Consider the following 22,115-nt stretch of genomic DNA (forward strand, 5'->3'; position numbering starts at 1 on the left):
TAATAGTTTAATACAATTGCCCAACCAAATATGAGAACAAAACAGAAGTATCTACCTACGTGGGTTCTTTTGTGCTACGAGTAGTAGGTTTTTCCTCAGCATCCACATCTGCAGGGAAGCCATGAGAAAATTGCTTTTTAGGGTTCCGTAGGCAAATGGCAAAAAACGGAACCCTTATTAAACGATGTTGGGATCATTAAATTATTTGGCTATAACTAATGTTATAGTTTATGCTAAAGCACCCAAAATGTTTATCTAAACGCTGTTAAAAACATATTTTAAAGATCTATATTATTGATGCGTGAGTAGAAAAGTGATTCTCAAATGGTATATTTATCATATTATATTCATTAGAATAGTTTTCACAATCGTAACATAGTTTCTAAAGTAACTGCTCCCAAAGGTTCTCCTAGTCTCGAACAATTTATCGATGGGCGATTTTCTATTTGAATGTTAACATTGTCATTCTCAATTACTGGTATCTATCAGTGAATCACTCCGTCTTCTCAACACTTGACACCTCTTACGCCCGTGTTCACAAACATTATTATGAGGTCTCACAGTATGCGTGGACGCACAGGGTGACAGGAACCAATCACAGAGCTCTGTTCAACGCTGTGCATTCGATTTGCTGCTTCACTTAAGCAAGCATCGTTTGTGAATACGAGCGTTAAATTAAACCTATCTTGTATTGGTTTTGATCTAACTTAAATACATTCTCTTACGACATGTAAGATTGAAATTAATTAGGTAACGTAATTCCTAAATGAAATTAAATATGAAACTGTCGAAAATGATATCATTGATAGCTGACACGAATTCAAAGGATATGCTTACAAATAAAATCGTAACTGAAAGTTTACTGCATGAATCAATGATTAAGGATTGGCTGTCGTAATATCTGGGGGCACGGCAGTGCCCCCACCAAGTCGAGCAAAAAAGCGGCACGGCCGTACCATCCTTTTCTCGAAGCAATTCAGGCCATTTTCGACCGCCTGTAACTTCGTTGTGGATAAAACTAGAAGGCTGAATTTTCATTAGCTATGCAGGCATTGTAAAGACACGGTATATTTAAAATTTCATTCAATTTGAACCAGTAGTTTAAGAATTATAACGGGTCAAAGTTACTTAATTTTGTCACTCACTGACTCACTGACTCACTGACTCACTGACTGACTCACCGATCATCAAAATTCTAAGGCACTTCTAGCAGACCTAGAAGCTTCAAATTTGGAATATAAGTAGTGTTTGGTGTATGAATCAAGGAAAAACTAAAATATTTGGGGGCACGGTAGTGCAACTGCCAAGTCGAGTAAAATTTTTCAATTTCGGTCCAGTTTTCTGGATACATAACTGCTGTCTACAAAATACAAAAAGAAATGAGATTTGGGGGCACGGTAGTGCAACCGCCAAGTCGAGTAAATTTTTTCAATTTCGATCCAGTTTTCTAGATACATAACTGCTGTCTACAAAATACAAAAAGAAATGAGATCCCATCAAAAACAATACTTGTCAAAAAAACCAAGTCTCGCAACTCAGTTGTTCTACGGTAAAAAGTTGTGAGATCCATGTAATACCAAGTCCAGGCCAGGAAATCTTTAACGTTTTACATAAATATAATTATTGACTTGGCCATCGCATGAAAACACGTGTAAATTAAATTATTTAGTGCGATGGCCAAGTCAATATATTTATGTAAAACGTTAAAGATTTCCTGGCCTGGACTTGGTATTACATGGATCTCACAACTTTTTACCGTAGAACAACTGAGTTGCGAGACTTGGTTTTTTTGACAAGTATTGTTTTTGATGGGATATGTTTATCTATAAGACTCTGACAAGCAGTTGAAGTCTATAAAGGCTCTACAAACTAGTTTAAGGAAAGGTAGGGTAGTCTAGCAGTCAATAGACTCCTCGGATGTTTGGGCAACAACCCTTGAACCTCCTAAATTCCCTCAAAGGGTTAGAACGTTACAAGTAATTGCTTTTATCTATCTCGATATCGGAAACACTAACTAGTTGAAAACATTTCAATTTAAACTCAATAGAAATTCAGTTCAATAACCTATCTTCACCCTTGAGTGTCCAGTGACTGGAATTACCCTACTCAAACCCTAAAAATTTGAGTTAGTTCCTACATCTAATAAAGTGCCATCATAAATGTAAGTACATTGTCCTTGAAACGACTATTATCTATTAAACAATGATCTCTCGTTAAACGGAAGTGTTCAGCTCGATGTCAACAACCTCCGAAATCTAAGCTCGTTATAATTGTCATCCCAAACAATGCGAGCACTTGTAAAGATCAAGGCTGGGGCTTTGAATCTCGTATATAAAGCTCGCCGTCCCAGCAATTAGTATGATACAGTACATTGCATCAACAAACTCAACATGTTCGCTAAAATTGTAAGTAATAAAAGTAAAAAGCTTTTGAATGAAAGTCTGAGAGTTACATAAGCTTTAAGTTTCATTACAAGGGTTACATACGATATGAGAGGATTATTCTGTGTCCAATAACATGTGTTGTTTTGGATATTATTTTTCCATATGTCGATCAAAATATCAGCTTGTTTTTATAAAAGAGGGAGTTTTACCTACTTGTAAAACGTGAATCTTTTGGGAAATGTCCACGTGTCCGAGACAGCAATAGAGGAAAGTGTTTTTCCTAAGTAAGTTACTCGCGTGTGTTGTTACGAGTATATTATCATATGTCTGAGAGAATTGGGTCCTTTGGAAGCTTTTATGCTATCTATTCGTCACTTTCATCATCATTGTCTATTTAAGTAATGAATTAGGAAACTAAAAAATTATGCTCACGTTACATGACGAGTCCAGTTTCACATCTGTCTCCATTACAAGAACATGACTCCCTCAAATTTCCAGAGGCAAATAGAAGATTTTTCCTGCTACCTTTATGATGTCGTCGGTCCGATGTTACCCGGTCGGACGCAGGCCGCTACCAACCGGGTAATATGGAAAGCATTGGGGGAGGCCTATGTTCAGCAGTGGACGTCCTATGGCTGAGATGATGATGATAATGATGAAATAGAAGATTTAGGAAAAGGTTGGGGAGGCCTGATGTTCGCATATTTGTCTATTGGTCGCTTTTCCTTTCGCATCCACGGGAAGAGACACGGGGTCTTATTTTACTCTCTCGAAAACACTGCTAGTTTATAAAATAACTAATTTTCATTACTTTTATTTTCAGTTCGCCCTGTTCGCTCTGGTGGCGGTGGCCCTGGCCGCGCCCAAGCCGGCGCCGGCGCCGCAGCAGCTGCTGACGTACTCGTCGGGCCTGGACTACGTGTACCCGTCGGGCTACGCCGCGCCCGCCGTCGTCTCGCCCTACGCCGCCGCCCCGCTCGCCTACTCCGCCCTGCCCAATGCTTACTACTACCGTTAAGACGATGAGGAATTCCCGAAATGATGTTACTCTGACGACCGCCATTTGATTTGATTTTGATTGGATTTAAATAAAGCAAGTTCGCAAAAATAATCCGTTTTTATACGTCTCCTTCAAAATGAATTGTCTATTCATTCATAATTGACAATTCATAGGATAATAATCACTTACCTACCATCAGGTGATCCGTTTGCTCGTTTGCCTCCTATCACATAAAAAAAAAAAAAAAAAAAAAAATCCATCATGGATTACACAGCTTGTATACTAGTTTCAGGAAATTGGTTTAAAACTTTATTAATATGATTTTAATACAAGAGCTAAGACTACTTGCTGCTAACGTTGAACTGTCACGCGAAACATAACAGACACGAATCAAGCTGAATCCCAGTCATTCAAACTACCTACATAATATTTTCAAGCTCACAAAGTTGCGGACACAGCTAGTAATTTATAAAATTGGATAGCTACTGGTGGTGATAGTAATAAATATTTTATGTTAACAAATAATAAGACAACCTACTAGTCTTTATTAAGCTCTACTTAGTTTGTTATTAGATAATTGGAATGGGTAGGTTATATGTTACGCCCGTATTCACAAACATTACTATGAGGTCTCACAGTGCCCGTAGACGCACAAGGTGACACACGAACCAATCACAGAGCTCTATTCAACGCTGTGCATTTAATTTGCTGCTACACTTAAGCAAGTATCGGTTGTGAATACGGGCGTTAGTTACATTTTAAAAGTCGTCATAACGTAATGTCAGTTTTCAAAGCTTTATAACTCGCACAACATACCTGCAAATATTATTATGTGTGTGGTTCGATTCCCTACTGGTCACCATCTATTGTTAGTTTTTATAGTCACCGCTCATGTAAAGTGACATAATATTTTTTACACTGGAATATCATTTGCATATAATGAGACATGTAAAAAAGTAAAAAAGCGTAAGTCGTACCTACCAAGCAGCCGATTCAGAGTCTTACGATAATACAATTACACATTTGTCATATGACTCACTTAGATGTAAAACGTATGAGAATGTCGTAAAATCCTTTCGATTGGTATAGAATGATGATTGTTTAACAAATGGCAACCTGCGGAATGAAAATCAAAAGTACAAGTTTTGTTGTTAACGAGTAGAAAAAAAAACTTACCTAATGAATCCTTTAGCTCTAGCATAAACAACGTTGTTCTTCGAAAAAATTCGATACTCAACCTGCGAATTAAACGATAGCGTGACAATTTTGATTCTCAAAATAAGTTTCGTGCAAGCATTTCTCATACTAAGTTCACTTTACGACACGTTCGCAAGGGCGCTGCTATAGTTTTCGTACTAAATCTTTTGATGGCGATTCGAATACGCAAACGATTCGAACTCGAAAGTTTTTCGTGCTAGCCGTACTGGACTTTGAGTTTGATTTTCCGAATAAGTCTATTATAATGATGGAATGTAGAAGTAGTAACTAAATTGAAATGACGTGAATCTAATTGAAAGTCCATCTACAATCATATATGCATACAATTGGAATCTTTTTGGATCCCAGAAGGCAGATATCGCGATACAATGGATGGACGACAACTAATAAGAAAAAATCCTATAATTATATGCAGAAATATAATTAAAACTACATGCATGATGTTAACATGTTTATTTAAATAATATATGCCTTTTGTTTGCTGCACATAATTCAAGATGAGTGAACAATAAGGACATTTGATAAGTCAATGTCAAGGGCAAAATGTATGTTCACATTATAGCCTTGACTTTGCTTAGAAAACAAATTAAGGGCTAATTATAATTAAGCGTTGCCCTAAAGAGAATGTTGTAGGTAATTTAAAACATTTGGCAAAATGTGGAGTAGATAAATTGATCACAAACATATTTAGCGTTTCAAACTAAACATAGTGAAATCTTATTATGTTTATAACAACATTGTATAGGCAGTTAGATGTGCTATCTATATTAAGGCTGGGTTGCACCATCTTACTTTAACTTTGACAAACGTCAAAAATCTGTCAAACTCCATACAAAAACACCGGTTATCGTCATAGTTACTGACAAAGTTATGTGGTACAACTCAGCCTAAGTTTAACAAACGTCAAAAATCTGTCAATTTCCGTACTAAAAGCACCGGTTATCGTTATAGTTACCGAACCAAAGTTAAGTGGTGCAACTCAGCCTTAGACTGTACATAATTAATTTAGAAGCATTTTCTAAATTTGCGACTACATTCTTTCTTACCATTAGATGATAGAAGACTACAATACACATTACGCTATCACGGCGAAGATGTACAATAGAATTAGCGGTTAGCGACGATTTGATTGAATCTACCAAAAAGTTACATTCTTTTTATACCCGACTCAATGAATTGGATATCGAAATAGTGAAAAAACTCGTGACATCTCAATGTGTTCTTAAACATTTTAACTTGGGATTTTAAACTTTGGGCTACCTAAATGTAGTAAATAAATATTAAGGGCTTAAACAATTTTAAGCCATAAGGCTGGGTTACACCATCTTGCTTTAAATTTAACAAACGCCAAAAGTCTGTCAAACTCTATACAGGGTGTTAGGTAAATGGGTATATGAGCCGACACTAGCCCATGTTAACATGGTCATATAAATGGTATGGTGAAGTCAGAAATTTGATATCATCATTTTTTTTTTAAATTTTCATACAAAATAAATTTTATAAATTCCGATTTGTATGAAAAATAAAATAATTAAAATGAAGATATCAATTTTCTGACTTCACCATACCATTTATATGACCATGTTAACATGGGCTAGTGTCGGCTCATATACCCATTTACCTAACACCCTGTATACAAAAAACACCGGATAAAATAAGATGGTGCAACTCAGCCTTAATATCTACTAACTACATGAAAAATACATTGTGTGCAAACTCAAAAAATCTATACCGCTAGGTTTTTAATTACTTCCTTAAGATAAGGTTTTGGAAACAAATTACACTAAACATCTTTATAGCAACTTTGCACCAAAAAACCTAACTATATGTTTCAGGGCTTAGCTTGATGTGCCGTCATCCGTATACACATATACGAGGTATTGTCCTTGATATGACTTACGTCTCCTTAAAGGGAAGTGTTTAGTTCGATGTCATCAACCTCCGAAATCTAAGCTTGTTATCGTTGTCATCCCAAACAATGAGAGTACTTGTAAAGATCAAGGCTGGAGCTTTACTATATAAAGCTCGGCGTCCCAGTGATTAGTATGATACAGTACATTGCATCAACAAGCTCAACATGTTCGCTAAAATCGTAAGTAAATGTTACCAAATCAAAAAAGTATTTGATTAAAAAATGTCTAATAAAAAGTGAGATCGTTACCTAACAAATAAGGTGGTCATAATTGTGCCGTCTAAGTTTATATTTCATGCTTGACACTTTATCAGTTTTGTGAAATTTACCTACCTGAAAGTGATAAAAGTGGAATGTTCTATGTGTCTTTTCAAAATATGTATAGTGAGGCTACAATATTTCTCGTAGAACATTGTTTTTGTTGACGTGGAAGAAATGCTTTGCGCACCCTTACCAAGCCCTTGCCGAAGGACATGGCAAGGAGTAAGACTCCTGGCACCCTGAAAAGGCTCCATTCTAAATATAACGGGGTATACTCACTAAAACCTGCTCGGCATTAAGAGCGGCGGTGCCGCAAGTATCTGACTTTAGTCTTAGACTTCTGCGATACCGTCGCCTATAGCGGGCTCTAAATGCCTTGTAAGGGACCGACCGGCAAAGGCCCGCTACACCAAACCATTCCCATCCAACGACGGTGATGGTGCCTGATGGCTGTAGAATCTAAATTAAGTCATTCGAACTGTGACATACCTACTAGTATTTTTAATGTACCTAATTAAATACGATTTCTTATTTCCAGTTCGCCCTGTTCGCTCTGGTAGCCGTGGCTCTGGCCGCGCCTAAGCCGGCGCCGGCGCCGCAGCAACTGCTGACGTACTCGTCGGGGCTGGACTACGTGTACCCGTCGGGCTACGCCGCGCCCGCCGTCGTCTCGCCCTACGCTGCCGCCCCGCTCGCCTACTCCGCCCTGCCCAATGCTTACTACTACCGTTAAATGATACCGATCTGTGATTGAAGATATTGATGTAAACCTTCCAACCGCCATTTGATTAGGATTTAAATAAAGCATTCTCAAAAATATTTTTATTTTATTTTAACCATGTAAATAGTTGTAGGATATGTTATCCTGTAAATTTTTCTACTTGATAAGGAAAGCAAATTTTGGAGAAAAGAACGACTATTTTAGGACACATTTTTGGAGGAATTAAAACCCTTTATTGCCTTCAGTATATTATGTTTATTTAGTAACAAATAATTAAGGGTGAAGTTTAAGTAAATTTTACTCTATCAATACAAAATATTTTAAGACACCAATTTACCTGATTAGATCCGTACATTTTGGTTTATTTTAGGTGGAAAAGCTAGTTTAGCTTTCTAAGGTTGCATTGTAGCTATAGGCCAGCAGAGTAAATAAACGTCTAGGTAGGTGACGCTGTAATGAGATAATAATATTGTCATCACAAACTTTGGAACTCCCACAGTATACCTACAGAATTAATAGACGGATATGTTTTGATCTTACACTTAGTCACACCCATAACGTAAGTTTTTATAGTCACCTCACATATAAGCGTATATTTTTTAGATACACTGGAATATAATTTACATAGTAAATAAGGATCGTTTGTACGAGTTTGTGATCCTACTGACCTTAATATACCTATTTAGTAATAATAATCATCATATCGCAGGACCAGTCGTTATGGAAATCCTTGGTCCAGTAGTGGGCGTCACTTGGCTGAAACGAACGAACGAACGAATCATACAACTACATAATACATTCTAGGTAACATAAACTTACTTAAATGGATACCTCGTAAGAAAAAATCAGCGTCCATGATTGGCGAAATCAAGAAACGCGAAACAATCCTCTTAGAGTAGGCGCACACCGTTGATTTTTCGTCGGCCGATAGTTTAGTCGGGCAGTTGATCAGTATGTATGTGAGTGCGCACACTACGCCGATTCGATTTGGCCGATTTTTCATACAATTTGAAATCGGGCACAACTATCGGCCAACTAAAAATCAACGGTGTGCGCCTACCTACTTTTATCCGATAAAATAGATTCTTATCTCCTGCTGTTCTCGTTACATTTCATTTAATAACGTACCAATATGAATGAATACAGTTTAATTTAATTTAGAATTGTACAAATAATGATGAGAACGTTGAGGCGTGCCGGTAGCATACATTGGTATGTCAATCAGCTTGCCTTGTCGCATATAATACAAGATGAATGGCCAAGCGACATTTGATATGATACGTTTTGAACCACTTTGCATTGGAAAATAGAGCTGAATTCTGAATGATTACTCGTAGATGGAATACCCTTAAGTTAACATTAAAAGTATAAGTATTAGGCTGGGTTGCACCACGTTGCTCGCTTGCTCGCTGCGTTGCTCTACATGCAAGCTGCATAGGCCCTGGATTCGTAAGTGTAAGGAAAATCCATAGTGGATAGGGATCTGTTCTGTAGTGGACGAAGATAAGGTACTTACCTACATAAACATAATAATAATAAACATCTCATAAAATTACGTAGTGAATTGTTGAATGTTCAGTAAATAATACTTATCTACGAGTATCTCTATATGTCTATGTACTTGGAAAGTTGGAATCCAAAATTAGTGATTGTAAGTTAACCCAGTTATAGGTTATTGGGTTCGCAGACGTATTACATAATCTGGTTTCGGAGTACTGTTTAAATTTTAAACGTAGAGCAACAGAGTGGATATATTGACTCTCGGAATATTCTGATTATATAAAACAATTAGGTAACTAAATAATGTTTAAGCAGACACCCATAATCCAAAAGCTAATAAGTAACGTATTATAATAATACGAGTTACATTTTCTACGAGTTTATGCTTATTACTGGTATGACCCCGTCAGACAGTCATAATGCAAAAGTTAAGAAGTCTTATTTATTTTTATTTATAAAAATAAAATTTTCTACGAGTTTATGCTTATTGGTAGGAGTTTCACAAGAAAACTTCCAGCACAAGTAAAATGAAAAGGTGCCGGATAAAAGCTTCTCGGAAAACCGGAAATAGCAATCATTTTATTAACTGACATTCCGATTCAACAGTTCAGAAACCGATATTAAATATATCGGAATAAAGGTATATTTAAGACAAAAAACAAGATAAGGATAAGTAAGTAACAGAGATTACCAAGAAAGCAGATCTCAGAGAATTTTTCGAGTAAAGAAAATACGGAAAATCAAAGTTTAAGAAATGGTAAGTAAAATAATTAAATATCCCGCGAAAACACTAGCTTGTATCATCTATGAATCATGATTTGAATTTACTGCTAAATATTTTAGTAGTTCATCCTTTAAACTTGACCTTCATTGGTTGGGTTTTTATGGTGGTCAAGCTGTAGCTAGTACACAGGAGTTGCAGCGGTGGGAACGAGAGGTGGGAATAGTCCCATTTAGTTCATCCTTTACAGGATTAGGTATTTTAATATTTTAGTCAACATTTTTCCACATAAATAATATACAGTGAAAGTGATTGAGTTCCGACAGTTGCATATAAGTGGTAATTTAGCAATGGCATATCAATATGCAGCGCCGCTATAGGTCGGTAGGCCAAGTAAGGATTGCGGGCGAGTGGGCCGAAATAGCTAGATCAGTGGTCACTATGCCCAGAATAATGATCGATGTTACGTTGCCATTTGCGACGAAGCTAAGCTAATTCCATAAAATCACATAGTTAGGTATAGAAAGGAAATTAGGGAGCGCTGTAGGTTTTAGGCATACGCTAAAGGTACTGCATTTAAATTAAGGTAACTGCATTTCATTTATAGAAAAACCAAGCAAAACATAAAAATTGGTGAACAACGTTTTTGTTTGATCATATAGTTTTACTTCATGACAAAGTGGTTTGGTACACCAAGCTTAGCAAAATCGGGAATAAGTTAATAAATCGGGTAATCTAAATTTTCGAGGAAGGATATAAGGTTAACTTTAAGTCACATGACGGGTCACGAAAAACAGCTAACACAGATAGGTAACTACAAACAAACGAGATAGAAAACTGAATCTCATCAGCAATAACTACATAATATCCATCTAGAATATTCTAGAATATTGATCGTTCTAAAGACCTAAATAACAGAGACAGTTATCCTCCCAATGATTGGATAAAGTTACATTGTTGAGCAAATCTTAAGATACAAAAATAGACACTCAATTATGAAACTTTATATGCAATGAAAGTCACTTAGGAAAACTACACCAATCTAGGTCTTGAATAACCTAAAACGGTTATGTAACTTAAGTAATTAGAATCTTCTACCAATTTATTGGAAAGTGCTATCTAAAGGAAAATGTAATATTAGAACTTCTTGACACCCTAAGGGCGTACACTTTAACCGCAAAATAATATCGAGAGGCTGTATTCTGAGCATGGCATGAACTTTAAAAGATCGTTCTTTTGTAAGCTTATCGATTATAGCTTTTGTAGATAAAGGAAAAAAAACTAAGACACCACACGAGTAGAATATTACCTACCTAGTATCTTCTAAATGTTAACAAAACATTCTTTGAACTTATTCCAAGCAAATTAAAATATCAATAACCGAACGGCTTTTGTAATATCGATCACAGGGATAACATTACTTTTGATTGTTATTTTGAAGCGAGGTGTTGAGGAGTAACATGGCTCAGGTAACCGTAGGTAGGCGGCTTTGAGACGTTCAGCCGCGGTGAGGACCGGCTCATTGTCATTATGTCACATTTACCGAAATATCTACTGAATGAGATGACGCAAGCCTTCAATGAATCCAATTGGCAACCGATACGTTCATGATAATGATGTTACGAAGCCTTTGTTCCACCTTTGTCTGTTCACAATCAATAGTTTGTTACATCATCCCTTATTACTTTGTGTTATGGGATTTCGAATAATTTGAATCGGTAACCAAATAAAGGTATCAGGATTATATTAGTTGCGAAGTAATCACTCGCAGTATTTTGTTGTTTACTGGTTGTTTTCTAGTAAGTAGAAAAAAACATTAAACACCCTAAGTAACAGATTTGTGGCTATTTACTATCACAAGAACCTGGTTGTTGATTACACAACGAAGCGACACCAAAGATTTATCTTTTCTAAAAATAAGACGTAGGAAATAGTGGCTCGTAGGTTGACTTTTTATTCACATGTTTACGTGGACAAACAGCAAGCATTGGTCTACATCTTAACTGTTAGATACACAATGTTTTTAATTTATCAGCCTTCATGAGCATGCACATGCATTACAGAGCGATTAATACGGCTTGATAGAGGTTACTGAGATGTGCGCTCCGAAAACGGAATCATATTAATCCATTCTGAAATATTCTCAGTGAGCTTTCATTTCTTTGTTTCATAACTCGCATTCATACTAGTGCATTTAGACATTTGAATATTCGTTACTTGGATTTTTTACTCCCGTACACAGGCATGCACAAGCGTTAAGCAGGTATAAGTCGATCCAATCGATCATGGAGCAAAGGATCTCCCTTTAAAGCTCCCTAGCTACCAGATCATGGAATAATTTATAATAAAAGAATAAATTACTTAGCTTTACTCTACAATAATCCTAATCACGTCAAGTAGAGCAAACGTGTGCGCGGCGGCAGGTGAGCGGGGAAACCCCGCAAGTTCTAATTGCCTTCTATTGAGAGGAACTCGCAATATTGGCTGCTCGACGTGCGAACGTAGCTTTGAATAAAAAGTCACGTTTCAGCCGTAGCTGAAGTACTGGCTAAGTACTAGATTACTTTGATTTACAGTTATATCGACCGTAAGTCTTTCCAGTTCACATTTAATTAACGTGTTGCATCTAATGAGAGTTATCCATAATAGTGGTTATTAACCTGTTCAAAAATAATGGATTGAAAAGCGTTCATTGCCATTTTCAATTCACATATCAGTCAGCAATGAAGATCTGCTAACAATATAAGAATATTAAGATACTAGGTAAAAATGCTATTAAAAATTGCTAATTTATTACAAAACCAAACCTCACGAAGATATTTCAATTAAACTTACTTACCCAATCCTATTCCTATTGCTTGTCATTTATTACGTAAACCATGTCCAATTAAACATAAACATGGTGTCTACCCAAACGATTGAAGAGCGCAAACGAAATGGGGTTGCTTTTTAAAACAAACCAAATTACCGAGTACTACGGTTCTCATTAAGCACATTTTTCCCTTAAAAGAAATCTTCCAACAATGAAATGTGCATCTATTTCCACTATAATGGAAGGTAATGGAGACGATCACGTTTGCTCGTCTCCGAGTGAAGTCGGAAAGAGACGAACCACGTGGACGACCGCATCACCCACGCGGCTATTGCATGACCTGGATAAAGCTCAAAGAACTTGAAAAATAATTAATAACGCCAGGTGAAACCATCGAAAAACAATATTCATGCCAATTATTGTTTTTATGTGGGAATATTTGATGAAATTCATGTTTGTAGAACGATGATATTGTGTTTCGTTCCCCTAAATCCCTTGGCAAATAAAAGTACCTATCTGCTCGTATGGAATTTTTCGGATAAAATAATATTTACAACAACAACACTTACTTAAGTTAGGATGGGGCATTTATTAAAAAAATAAGAAAAATTACTGAATGTAGTTCTATATATCTTGCCTATTTCCAATGTCTAGTCATACAACTCAAAGTCAGACTAAAAGTCCTATAAATAGGAGGTCACTGGGTCACAGACATCCAACTAATCAAAGACTTTAACAGGCTGCAATCTCGTGATAAATTTCAATTACAAAACAATGGGATCAAAAATTCACCAACATAATTAAACTTTTACTCGAAATCTAGGGATATCGATTTAGGCGTCCTTTTGCTCTAGATTCCATCAGTATTAAGTACGTATACCTACTGGATGGTTCGTATAGTTTGGTAATCCACTTTGGAATTTCTAGGGTTGGCAATGGCGCATGCCGGTTAAGCGCCTCATCTAATTCGATAACTTTCGGGATTTGCAATTAAATCCTATTGTTAACGCGCGCGGTCAAGTTTGCGACCTTTTGTTCCATAGAGTGTCTCTAATGAGTCGAATCAACGTTCGAAGAATACATTGACATCGCAGATACACACATCTAGTATGACCTTTTGGTTGATATGCCAGTGGAACCTATTTTTATTCAATTAATTTTAACAAATCTAACTCTATGTTACTTTTAATGAGGACCCACGTAAATAATGACAATAATAACACAAACAAAAGTTGGCACAACACCATCTATTTACACCCGTTTCCCATATTCAATCCTTGTATGAACTCAGGATTTCAACTGTCGAATTTGATTCTGTTTTCGATCAAATATTCATAATTTTTGATGTGGTTACACTTTAATTTTGTTTAAATAGTCTTTTAAACAATGCGAAAATGTTAAAACATTAAAATCCGTAGATATTTCGACCAAAAACATATTGAAATTTTACAGTTGACGGACGGATTTGGATTAGGATTGAATATAGAAAACTAGCAGCGACCAGAAAGCGATCTCTACCCGAACAACTTAGGAAGAAGCTAATTAATTGAGACTTTAACAACTAATTACAGTATTTCAGTATCGCAAAGCAATATAATAGTTACCAAAAACAAAAGGTGACGGAAACCCTAGACTTCTAGATTATATTGACAGGCATTAGAATTTTAAACGATCACGCCATGCAAAGGCCTTGGGCCGCCCTTCACGGGAACTTGGAAACCATGCGTCACATCTCTATGGAATATTATTACAATAATGCCAAATTAAATTATTTCCAGCTAGATGAACACTCTAGCAAATTAAAATCCATTCAAACTTTACAGATTTGAAAAACAAAATTTACCGATCGTAGTATGAATTTATATCAAAATCAAAAATAGGATCATCAAGGAAACATTTTCTAAGGCTCAAATTAGTGAATTTATAACACATTGCACCTTAATAAGCGCCAGAGTCGACACGATTAATTTACTCTTATCTAACTCTTACAAGCATAAAACAAAAGCCAAAACAACAGCTCCTAATTGAAATAAATTGTTAATTGTAACTCGCTCAACAAGGTGCTCTAGCCGACACGCCAGGCGTTATTTGCAAACAATACTTGCAATTCACGTGTAGCACGTGCTACGTAATTATTGAAAAGTTATTTACATTTATTAAATATACTACCTATAGAAACTTTGCAGGCCAATATCCCTGATATGATATTCAAACTTGGTAATAATGGCTGTCATTCGGCTGTTTTCGCTAACGATACCAACTGAATTTCGTACAAACACTTCTTGTTTCTTTCAAATATCAAGTCTATCTAAAAGTTTTGGTATAAGTAATATGTACACAGGTACTTTTGTTTGCCAGGGGTCCATCATTCAGAGACCTATAGGCAGTATATTTGAGAAAAGAATATCACCGTTGAATCTGACATTATTAAAAAGTGCGTAGTTCCTACATCTTTCAAGGTACACACCGACAATGGAAGTAAGTAGTAACAACGTGGTCTGCACGTTTTTTACTGCGAATCTGCGTTCTAGTGGCCTTACATAGTACGTCACTAAAAGGGAAGCTTTGCAAAAAAGTTTCCATCATGTTTTGTTTAAAGTAACAACGTGCTGTAAAGCTATTTAATATTAGATGTATTGTTAACTTGTTTGTGAATGTGACGAAAAAGTTTTGTTTGTTCTTTTCATCAAGTTATTCAAAACTCGTGTTAAGAGCTTCGACGTCTTTACTCTATAAAGAGTTTTACTTTTGCCCCAAAAATAATGCAATATGTGTTGAAATAATGTACACGTTTTTTATTATTGCAACATCCTCGATTTTCGTGAGGGGGTTGAGGTAGCGGCGCCTTGGAGGCCGCGGGGCGTGCAACTACGTGTGGCGGTGCATGGACGGCCGCCGCGCCTCTGCGCATGCCCCAACTACCCCTTATAAGGGGTGCACGCGCCAGCCCGCCAACAGTTCGCAACACGCCTCCGTGGAGCGAGCTTACGACTCTGCTTACCCACAAGCACGCGACCATCGAAAAAGTTTGCCAACATAAACAACATCTGATTTTTTCCCAAAAAAATCAACCAACCCGTTTTTTCGACGTTTGAAAGTGGTGATATCAACGAACTTATGAAAAATAAACTAGGAGTCGATTTTGTGACGAGTGAGAAGTTCGTCGGTGATCTGCCGGTGAACACGGTCCAGCAGCGCGGGCAGAAGATCAGTTCGCGTCGCGAATCCGTCACACCGAAGATCGTGGTGTGCCCACCAGTGGAAGAGATGCCTGAACCAGTGTCGCAGCCTCGCGGCGGGCGTCTGCTGAAGGCCCTCAGCCGGCGGCTCTCCCGGCGCGGCACCGACGCCGACTCCCTCGGCAGTTCGAGCAGCAGCGACAGCGTTTCCTGCGAGCAAGGACGAAGTGATGACCGATCATCATGCTCAGCTAGTGACTCCGGCAGCGACGGCTCCGAAAGGCAACGCCGCCATCGGTCAACGGTCTCCCTGCGCCGCGTGTTCCAGAGCCTAAACTTAACATCGCGTTCGCAATCCTGCTCACCGTCGGAGCGCCAGCGCCAGCCGAAGAAGCAGCAGCAGCCGAAACGCATCCTGCGGCCCCCCGTCACCTACACCTACGTCCGCGGCCTCTCCGGCCTGCCGACGCAGAGAGTACCACGACACACAGTCTGCTGCTCCTCGATGGGCTTAAACCGATAAAGTGATCCTGAAACGTATCCTTCGGAACGATCAAGGGCGGAGTTCAAGACTGGTTAAGAATTACGAGTAGTCTAAAAAGCGCTAGCGAGAGGAGTAAAGTTCTCATCATATCATTAGTAGGTGGCACCTGGGCGTCAAGCCGATGTAACGCTGTCTTCATCAAGGACCAAGATTGAGATGATGCTGGGACCGTCGTGCTGTTGGCGCAATCTTCGCAGCGCTACATGCGAGCTGTGAATCGATTAAGTTGTATTTAAGGGACAATATTAAAGACTGTGTAAATCGTTACGGGGTCGAGTCTCTTGTCAGTATTAGTAAATTAGTATAACACTTATTAAGTCATAATTATCATGAGATAATTCATGATTATCTCAATCGAGTTGCACCCTAGTACACAAATCTTTGTTCTTTTCAAATATTTTTCTAGATATTTGTATCGAAGTTTCGATCGTGCATGATATTTTAACACAATTTAATAAATTAATCTTCTTGCATTATGTAGATAAACGAATTTGTACTGGATTGATCAGAATCTCGATGTAACATAATGTGTAATTAATTGTATTTTCTTTCTGTTATTCAAGTATAGTGCCTTTCCAAATTTTAAAACTAAGTAGTTCTAGTTATATGTATACTATTAACTTTAAGAGTCGTGTACCTTGACACAATCACTATAAAAGCTGTGCTGTAAGGAATTTATGTGTTTTACACCATAACTCATACATCACTTAATGGAAAACCTACTTAAAATTGTAATCACTTGAAATATTTCGATTTTGATATACCTACTTAATTGGACTGTTTGTCTACGGAATATTATTGTTCATAAACTAAACTAATCAGTTGATATTGCTGTACACGTAGATAGTATAAATATTAAATCAACTAGATGTAAGTCATTTTTATTGCGAAGTAAGATACACTTTCGTATTCAATAAACTTATGAAAATATAACTATGTCTTATCAATCCTAATCCTAAATAACCCCAAAACAGTAACAAAGAAAATAGTACTTGTAGAATTAACAAGTCGTCATGCAGATCTCAAACATGGAGACCTAATAAAGTATTTATCTTACCATCTCTAAATACGTAATCTAAGATTTAGGTAACTACCTAAGAAAATAAGCAAAACGTATTAATCAAGCAACTGCTCTCGCCAGATCTTTCAATCTAAAAAACTCATTCAATTAACCTAGATATTTTTCCAACTAAATCTGACGTAAGCCACCCAAAAAAATTGAAATTCAGTAAACGAGTACCGATTCTCTATGGGACCATTATCTAGCTTTTAACCTTTTAATGAAAGGTCGAACAGCTAGGACATTTAATTTTATCTGCAGATGAATATTTGAAAAACTTTTTTAATTGACTTGAGCATTTAAATGGAAATGCGGTTTAAGAATTGTACTAACTTACAAATTATATTTTTTTTCTGCAAGAAATTCTAAAATACTTCAGTTTGAAAATATTTGCTTCCACATAGAGCTTTTAAATGTATAATTTTTCGCAAATTAATAAGTTTTACTATTATTTATTGACAGGTAGCAATTACTGTATGCCCCATAACTACATCATTTCACACATATCGAACACGTTTGTTTTGTTCAAGCCATATTAGCCTCATTATTTCCATAGAGCTAATCATTGAATAGACAGCATTAAAAATTATGGGCACGAGAAGGTATTTATACCTACGTGAAGGAAATGAAAACTAATATCTAGATTTAAATAAGTTAATAACAATAACATTACTGAAATTCATTTAATCCTTCGAATGTCTATCTCTAAATAAACACAACATAAAAGATATATGTACCTGTATAAAAAGACGAACAACTCTTTTCATGAGTATTGCAATCGAGCGAAAATTATTTTCTCATAATGAAATAGGCCCTTTTCTTTAATAATACTCATACGTAAGAGCTTATCAAAGTAAATCAACCAAGGTATTAAAGGTTTTTCGAAACTACTTACGAGTACTTCTAAATATTCGATGTACCTACTCATTTTTTTACACACATGGTAAATTCTATGGTATATTGATGTCTATGGTTGGTCCACATCAGTCACCTGCAGTGGGCACGCTGCCGGCCCACTCACCGCTCCGCACGTGATGTTCAGCTAAAACTTGTTAAAAGCTCTTTTACACCGGAAAGCTTTATAAAGTCCATCTATTTTCATTGACAGCTGAGTTATCAAAGCAGATTAAAAGGAATAAGTAAGTAAAAGCTGTTAATAACAAAAAGAGCATTTTTGAAAGAACTCTACCTATGAGTCACATATCAGCATAATCAAACAGTATAGAGGCGGTTTTAAGCTTCCAAGTAGGTACAAATGTATAGAAATCCTTGTTCATAAAGTAGGGTACTGGCACCAGTAGTCAGCCTTTTAATGGCAAGTTTGAGTTCAAACTCATATATGAAAATATTAGAAAGAGTAAATTGAAAGTCTTTTGTGTTAATTGACTTACTCATTTATTAAACTATGTCTCAAAATTAACAAAAAATAGAAACTTATCCTTTAATAAAATAAAAAATATTTTTTAACAAAATGAGGCACTTTTCACCAGTGTTCAGCCGCCAAAAACTAGTACTCGGCCATATTACAACCGGTGGTCAGCCTCTCTTGAGATCAATAGTTTTAAGCTTAAAGATTAACAACATTAATTAACAATAAGTCTGGTCAAACAACCTAATACTCTAACAATCACAGTAATCAAATACTTATTTAACTTATACTTAGATCAGTCGGAAAATTCTGCCATATTTAAAAAGTTTTCAAGTTCTTTTTCACTTCTGAAAGTTTGTCGTCTATTACCAATTTTTTGCAGGACCTTATCTTCTTTACAGGTTTCTGTTTCAGGAGTTTTAGGAGAAAGAAGTATATTACTGAGAATTTTAATTTTATTTTGTTTGCCTTCTTCTAAATGGCAGTCTATCTTCTCTGCTTCTTCAGCTATGTCAAACAAGTCTTCCAATTTCCTTTGTTTTGTACGTATTACTCTCACTTCTTGATTAGAATCATTGTTTTTCTTCGTTTTAGTCTCCTTCACTTTACTCTTTTTTGAATTAAGAGCTGCTTCTTTTCTTTTTTCATTTTTTTGTTTCTGTTTTTCTTCTTTAATTTTTTGCCTCTGTAATTTTCTTTCTTGTATAGCATCTTTCTTTTTTTGTTTCTCTTCTTCTTTAGCCATTTCAAATTGTCTCCATTCTTCAGAAGAAATTGCGCCAATTCTATTCATGACTCTAGGAGTGGTAGATTTCTTTATTGGTGATGGTATAATAAGATGTTTTCGAACAAATGGTGATACTTTTGGAGACTTTACTTGTATAATAGAATTTGTCTGTATTTTGTCATCACGAAGTTTGTTTTCATCAATCAGAGAATTGTTATTATTTAAAGGTACTAATATTAAACTGTCATTAACTTCAAATGACCCTAGATTAATGTCATCTAACAAATTGTTATTATCAAAGGTAAGATCGCCAAGTATCAGATTATTTATATTACTAGTGTCTATCTCAGGGAGCGATGAATTTATTTCAACGTTGTTATTTTCTTTATTTTCAATCGGAGTTATTTCACTCTCAGTGTCAGTCTTGTTTAGGTAATTATTTTCGTCTTCAGTTATAACTACGTACATTCCTTCTTCAACTCCATCTTTTTCAATTCCGTCACTCATATATTTTTCTTTGTCTGTCACACGTGGTTCTATTCTTTCTTCAATAGTTATTCGTTTTTCCTTATTCTCAATCTCTTTTTCTGTAGTTTCACTTCTCACCGAATCATTTAAGCCCTGGGTGAGTTTCGCATTTTCCACGATATCCAGTAAAATGTTAACATCAATGCCCTTTGCTGTCAAGTCTTTGTCTAAATGTTTTATAACTTGTGATGCAATGTCAAAGTGTCTTTTCTTCAAGGATTTTGATGGTGTTTTCTTGGAACCAGGTGATATATTCTTTCTGTTCTCTAAGATATTTTGTACGCATTTGGTGTAGTCTACAGCATTTGGATCGAACGGATACAGGCCACACTTACGAAACCCATTTTTGATTGACTCTTTAAGAGATTCTTTACTTAATATTTTATTAAGCAATGGACAGAACTTAGTTTTTGACAGTACAGTGTTAACGTTTTCTGGCTGTGAACACCAGTCATGGACAGTATTAGCCCATTCAGATTTTAATGGTTTAAAAACACTTACATCAGCTGGTTGCATCAGATGTGTTGTATTAGGTGGAAGTGCATATAAGATTATATTATTATCATGACAAAATTTACTTAGTTTCATCGTCATGTGACTTTTGTGACCATCGACGAAAACAAGCACCGGTTTCTTCACTTCATTGTCTTCTATCCATTTGTTTAGGCATTTATCGATATAATCATAGAAAATATCCGCTTTCATCCAACCTGTGTCAGATTTACCAAGAAACCAATCGTCTGGCATGCTATTTATAATATCTTTGGGTGGTCTGATGTACGGAAAAACCACACATGGGGGTAAAATATCACCAAATGCAGAAAAAAATGCTAAAACAGTGACTGCCTCTTTTTCTTTTCCTTTTACTATTTGGTATACATTTTTATATCCTCGGGGTGCTATCACTTTTCCTGTTTTAGGGCAAAGCATGAAACTTGTTTCATCCCCATTTAAAATTCGTTTAGGGTCTTCTAACACATTGAGTGCTTGATTTTTAGTGAGATAGTCCTTGAGATTCTCAAACCATTTTCTAATACTCTCTTCGGTGATTACTGCTCTCCCCTTTGAAATTGCTTCAGGTGTTCTCATAGAGAATGAGTCGTTTCTTTTGAAAAAAGAATTCATCCATTTTTTACCTGGTCTTCCGTTTATGAAAGGATTAGGCCTACCATCTTCGATCATCATTTGTTGAACAGAATTCAGTAGGTTGTCTGGTTTGTTGGGAAAACCGCACATTGCAAGATCTTTAAGCCAACTTGCAATTTCGGCTTCTTCATATTTGTTGAGAACGGAATCAGGGCCCATTCTTCTTGGACCCTCAGGAACTCGAAGATGAATTCTATCTTGAAGTGTGCCTCGGGGAACGCCATAAGTTCTACTTGCTTCCCTGATTGCCATCCCATTTCTAATAGCTTCTAAAGCTTGGGTTAATTTTTCTTCGGGGTATTGTAATATGGGTCTTGAAAGAGACATTAGATGTGACTGAAACAAATGTATATAGTTTTAAATAGTCTAAAAATAAGAAACTGTATGAAGAAATAATTTAAATACGGCGGGCTGAACACTGGATCTATTTTCTCCAGTACTCAGCCATGTAACAAACTTTAACTATTTAAGTGGCCGACTTCTGGGTTTTTGACAAAAATATATATGGAATGGGTATTCTATATTAAAGGATTAATTCTGAACTTTAAAATAATACCAATATAACTTTAAATTAAAAAATAGCGTTAAAACCAGTGGTCAGCCAGGGGTGGCTGGCTACTAGATAACGTATATAAAAATGAAACCCAGTAGTCAGCCACTTCGTTATTTAATCATTCATAAGAAAAATACAATACTTTTTAATTAATTACGATGCTTAAACTCTCGATTAATATGAATTTTAATACAACGTGCCCTAAACCTTACAAGAAATTAAACAAATTACCTTTTCTGCGAGCGCTTCCCACTAACAAAAACATTGAGCACGGGCAGCTTGTCGCTTCGTCAGCTGACGACGTCGAAATGGAGTCATTTTTAATGTGCTTCGCACCCACTTAGCAAATATGTTATGAATTATTTCGACCAATGAAAAGTCACAGAACTAATTCAAAGTAATTTGATTGGTTAGTTTCTGTTATAGCGCTATTTCTATTGGCTTTAAAGCGAAAAGGGCTGAGCACTGGTGAGGGGCTGA

The 22,115-nt window shown here is 36.3% G+C and overlaps 2 protein-coding genes and 2 long non-coding RNA genes across 4 annotated transcripts; 3 read left to right on the forward strand and 1 right to left on the reverse strand.

The window, feature by feature from the left end:
- The first annotated feature begins 2,334 nt into the window (after positions 1-2,334).
- On the forward strand, positions 2,335-3,495 carry LOC135077533 (uncharacterized). The gene is made up of 2 exons (XR_010258472.1): positions 2,335-2,405; positions 3,208-3,495. It is a non-coding gene; the product is annotated as an uncharacterized LOC135077533 (long non-coding RNA).
- A 3,152-nt stretch (positions 3,496-6,647) lies between these two features.
- Positions 6,648-7,592, forward strand: LOC135077534 (uncharacterized). The gene is made up of 2 exons (XR_010258473.1): positions 6,648-6,694; positions 7,314-7,592. It is a non-coding gene; the product is annotated as an uncharacterized LOC135077534 (long non-coding RNA).
- A 7,908-nt stretch (positions 7,593-15,500) lies between these two features.
- Positions 15,501-17,088, forward strand: LOC135077521 (uncharacterized). The gene has a single exon (XM_063972074.1). It carries the CDS (start codon positions 15,647-15,649, stop codon positions 16,229-16,231), a length of 585 nt encoding a protein of 194 aa, XP_063828144.1. The 5' UTR covers positions 15,501-15,646; the 3' UTR covers positions 16,232-17,088.
- A 1,888-nt stretch (positions 17,089-18,976) lies between these two features.
- Positions 18,977-22,115, reverse strand: LOC135077299 (uncharacterized). The gene is made up of 2 exons (XM_063971833.1): positions 21,867-22,115; positions 18,977-21,418 (listed from the first exon to the last, which is right to left on the reverse strand). Exon 2 carries the CDS (start codon positions 21,407-21,409, stop codon positions 18,977-18,979), a length of 2,433 nt encoding a protein of 810 aa, XP_063827903.1. The 5' UTR covers positions 21,410-21,418; positions 21,867-22,115.

This window comes from Ostrinia nubilalis, chromosome 13 (assembly GCF_963855985.1).
Source record: "Ostrinia nubilalis chromosome 13, ilOstNubi1.1, whole genome shotgun sequence".
Taxonomy (NCBI): Eukaryota; Metazoa; Arthropoda; class Insecta; order Lepidoptera; family Crambidae; genus Ostrinia; species Ostrinia nubilalis.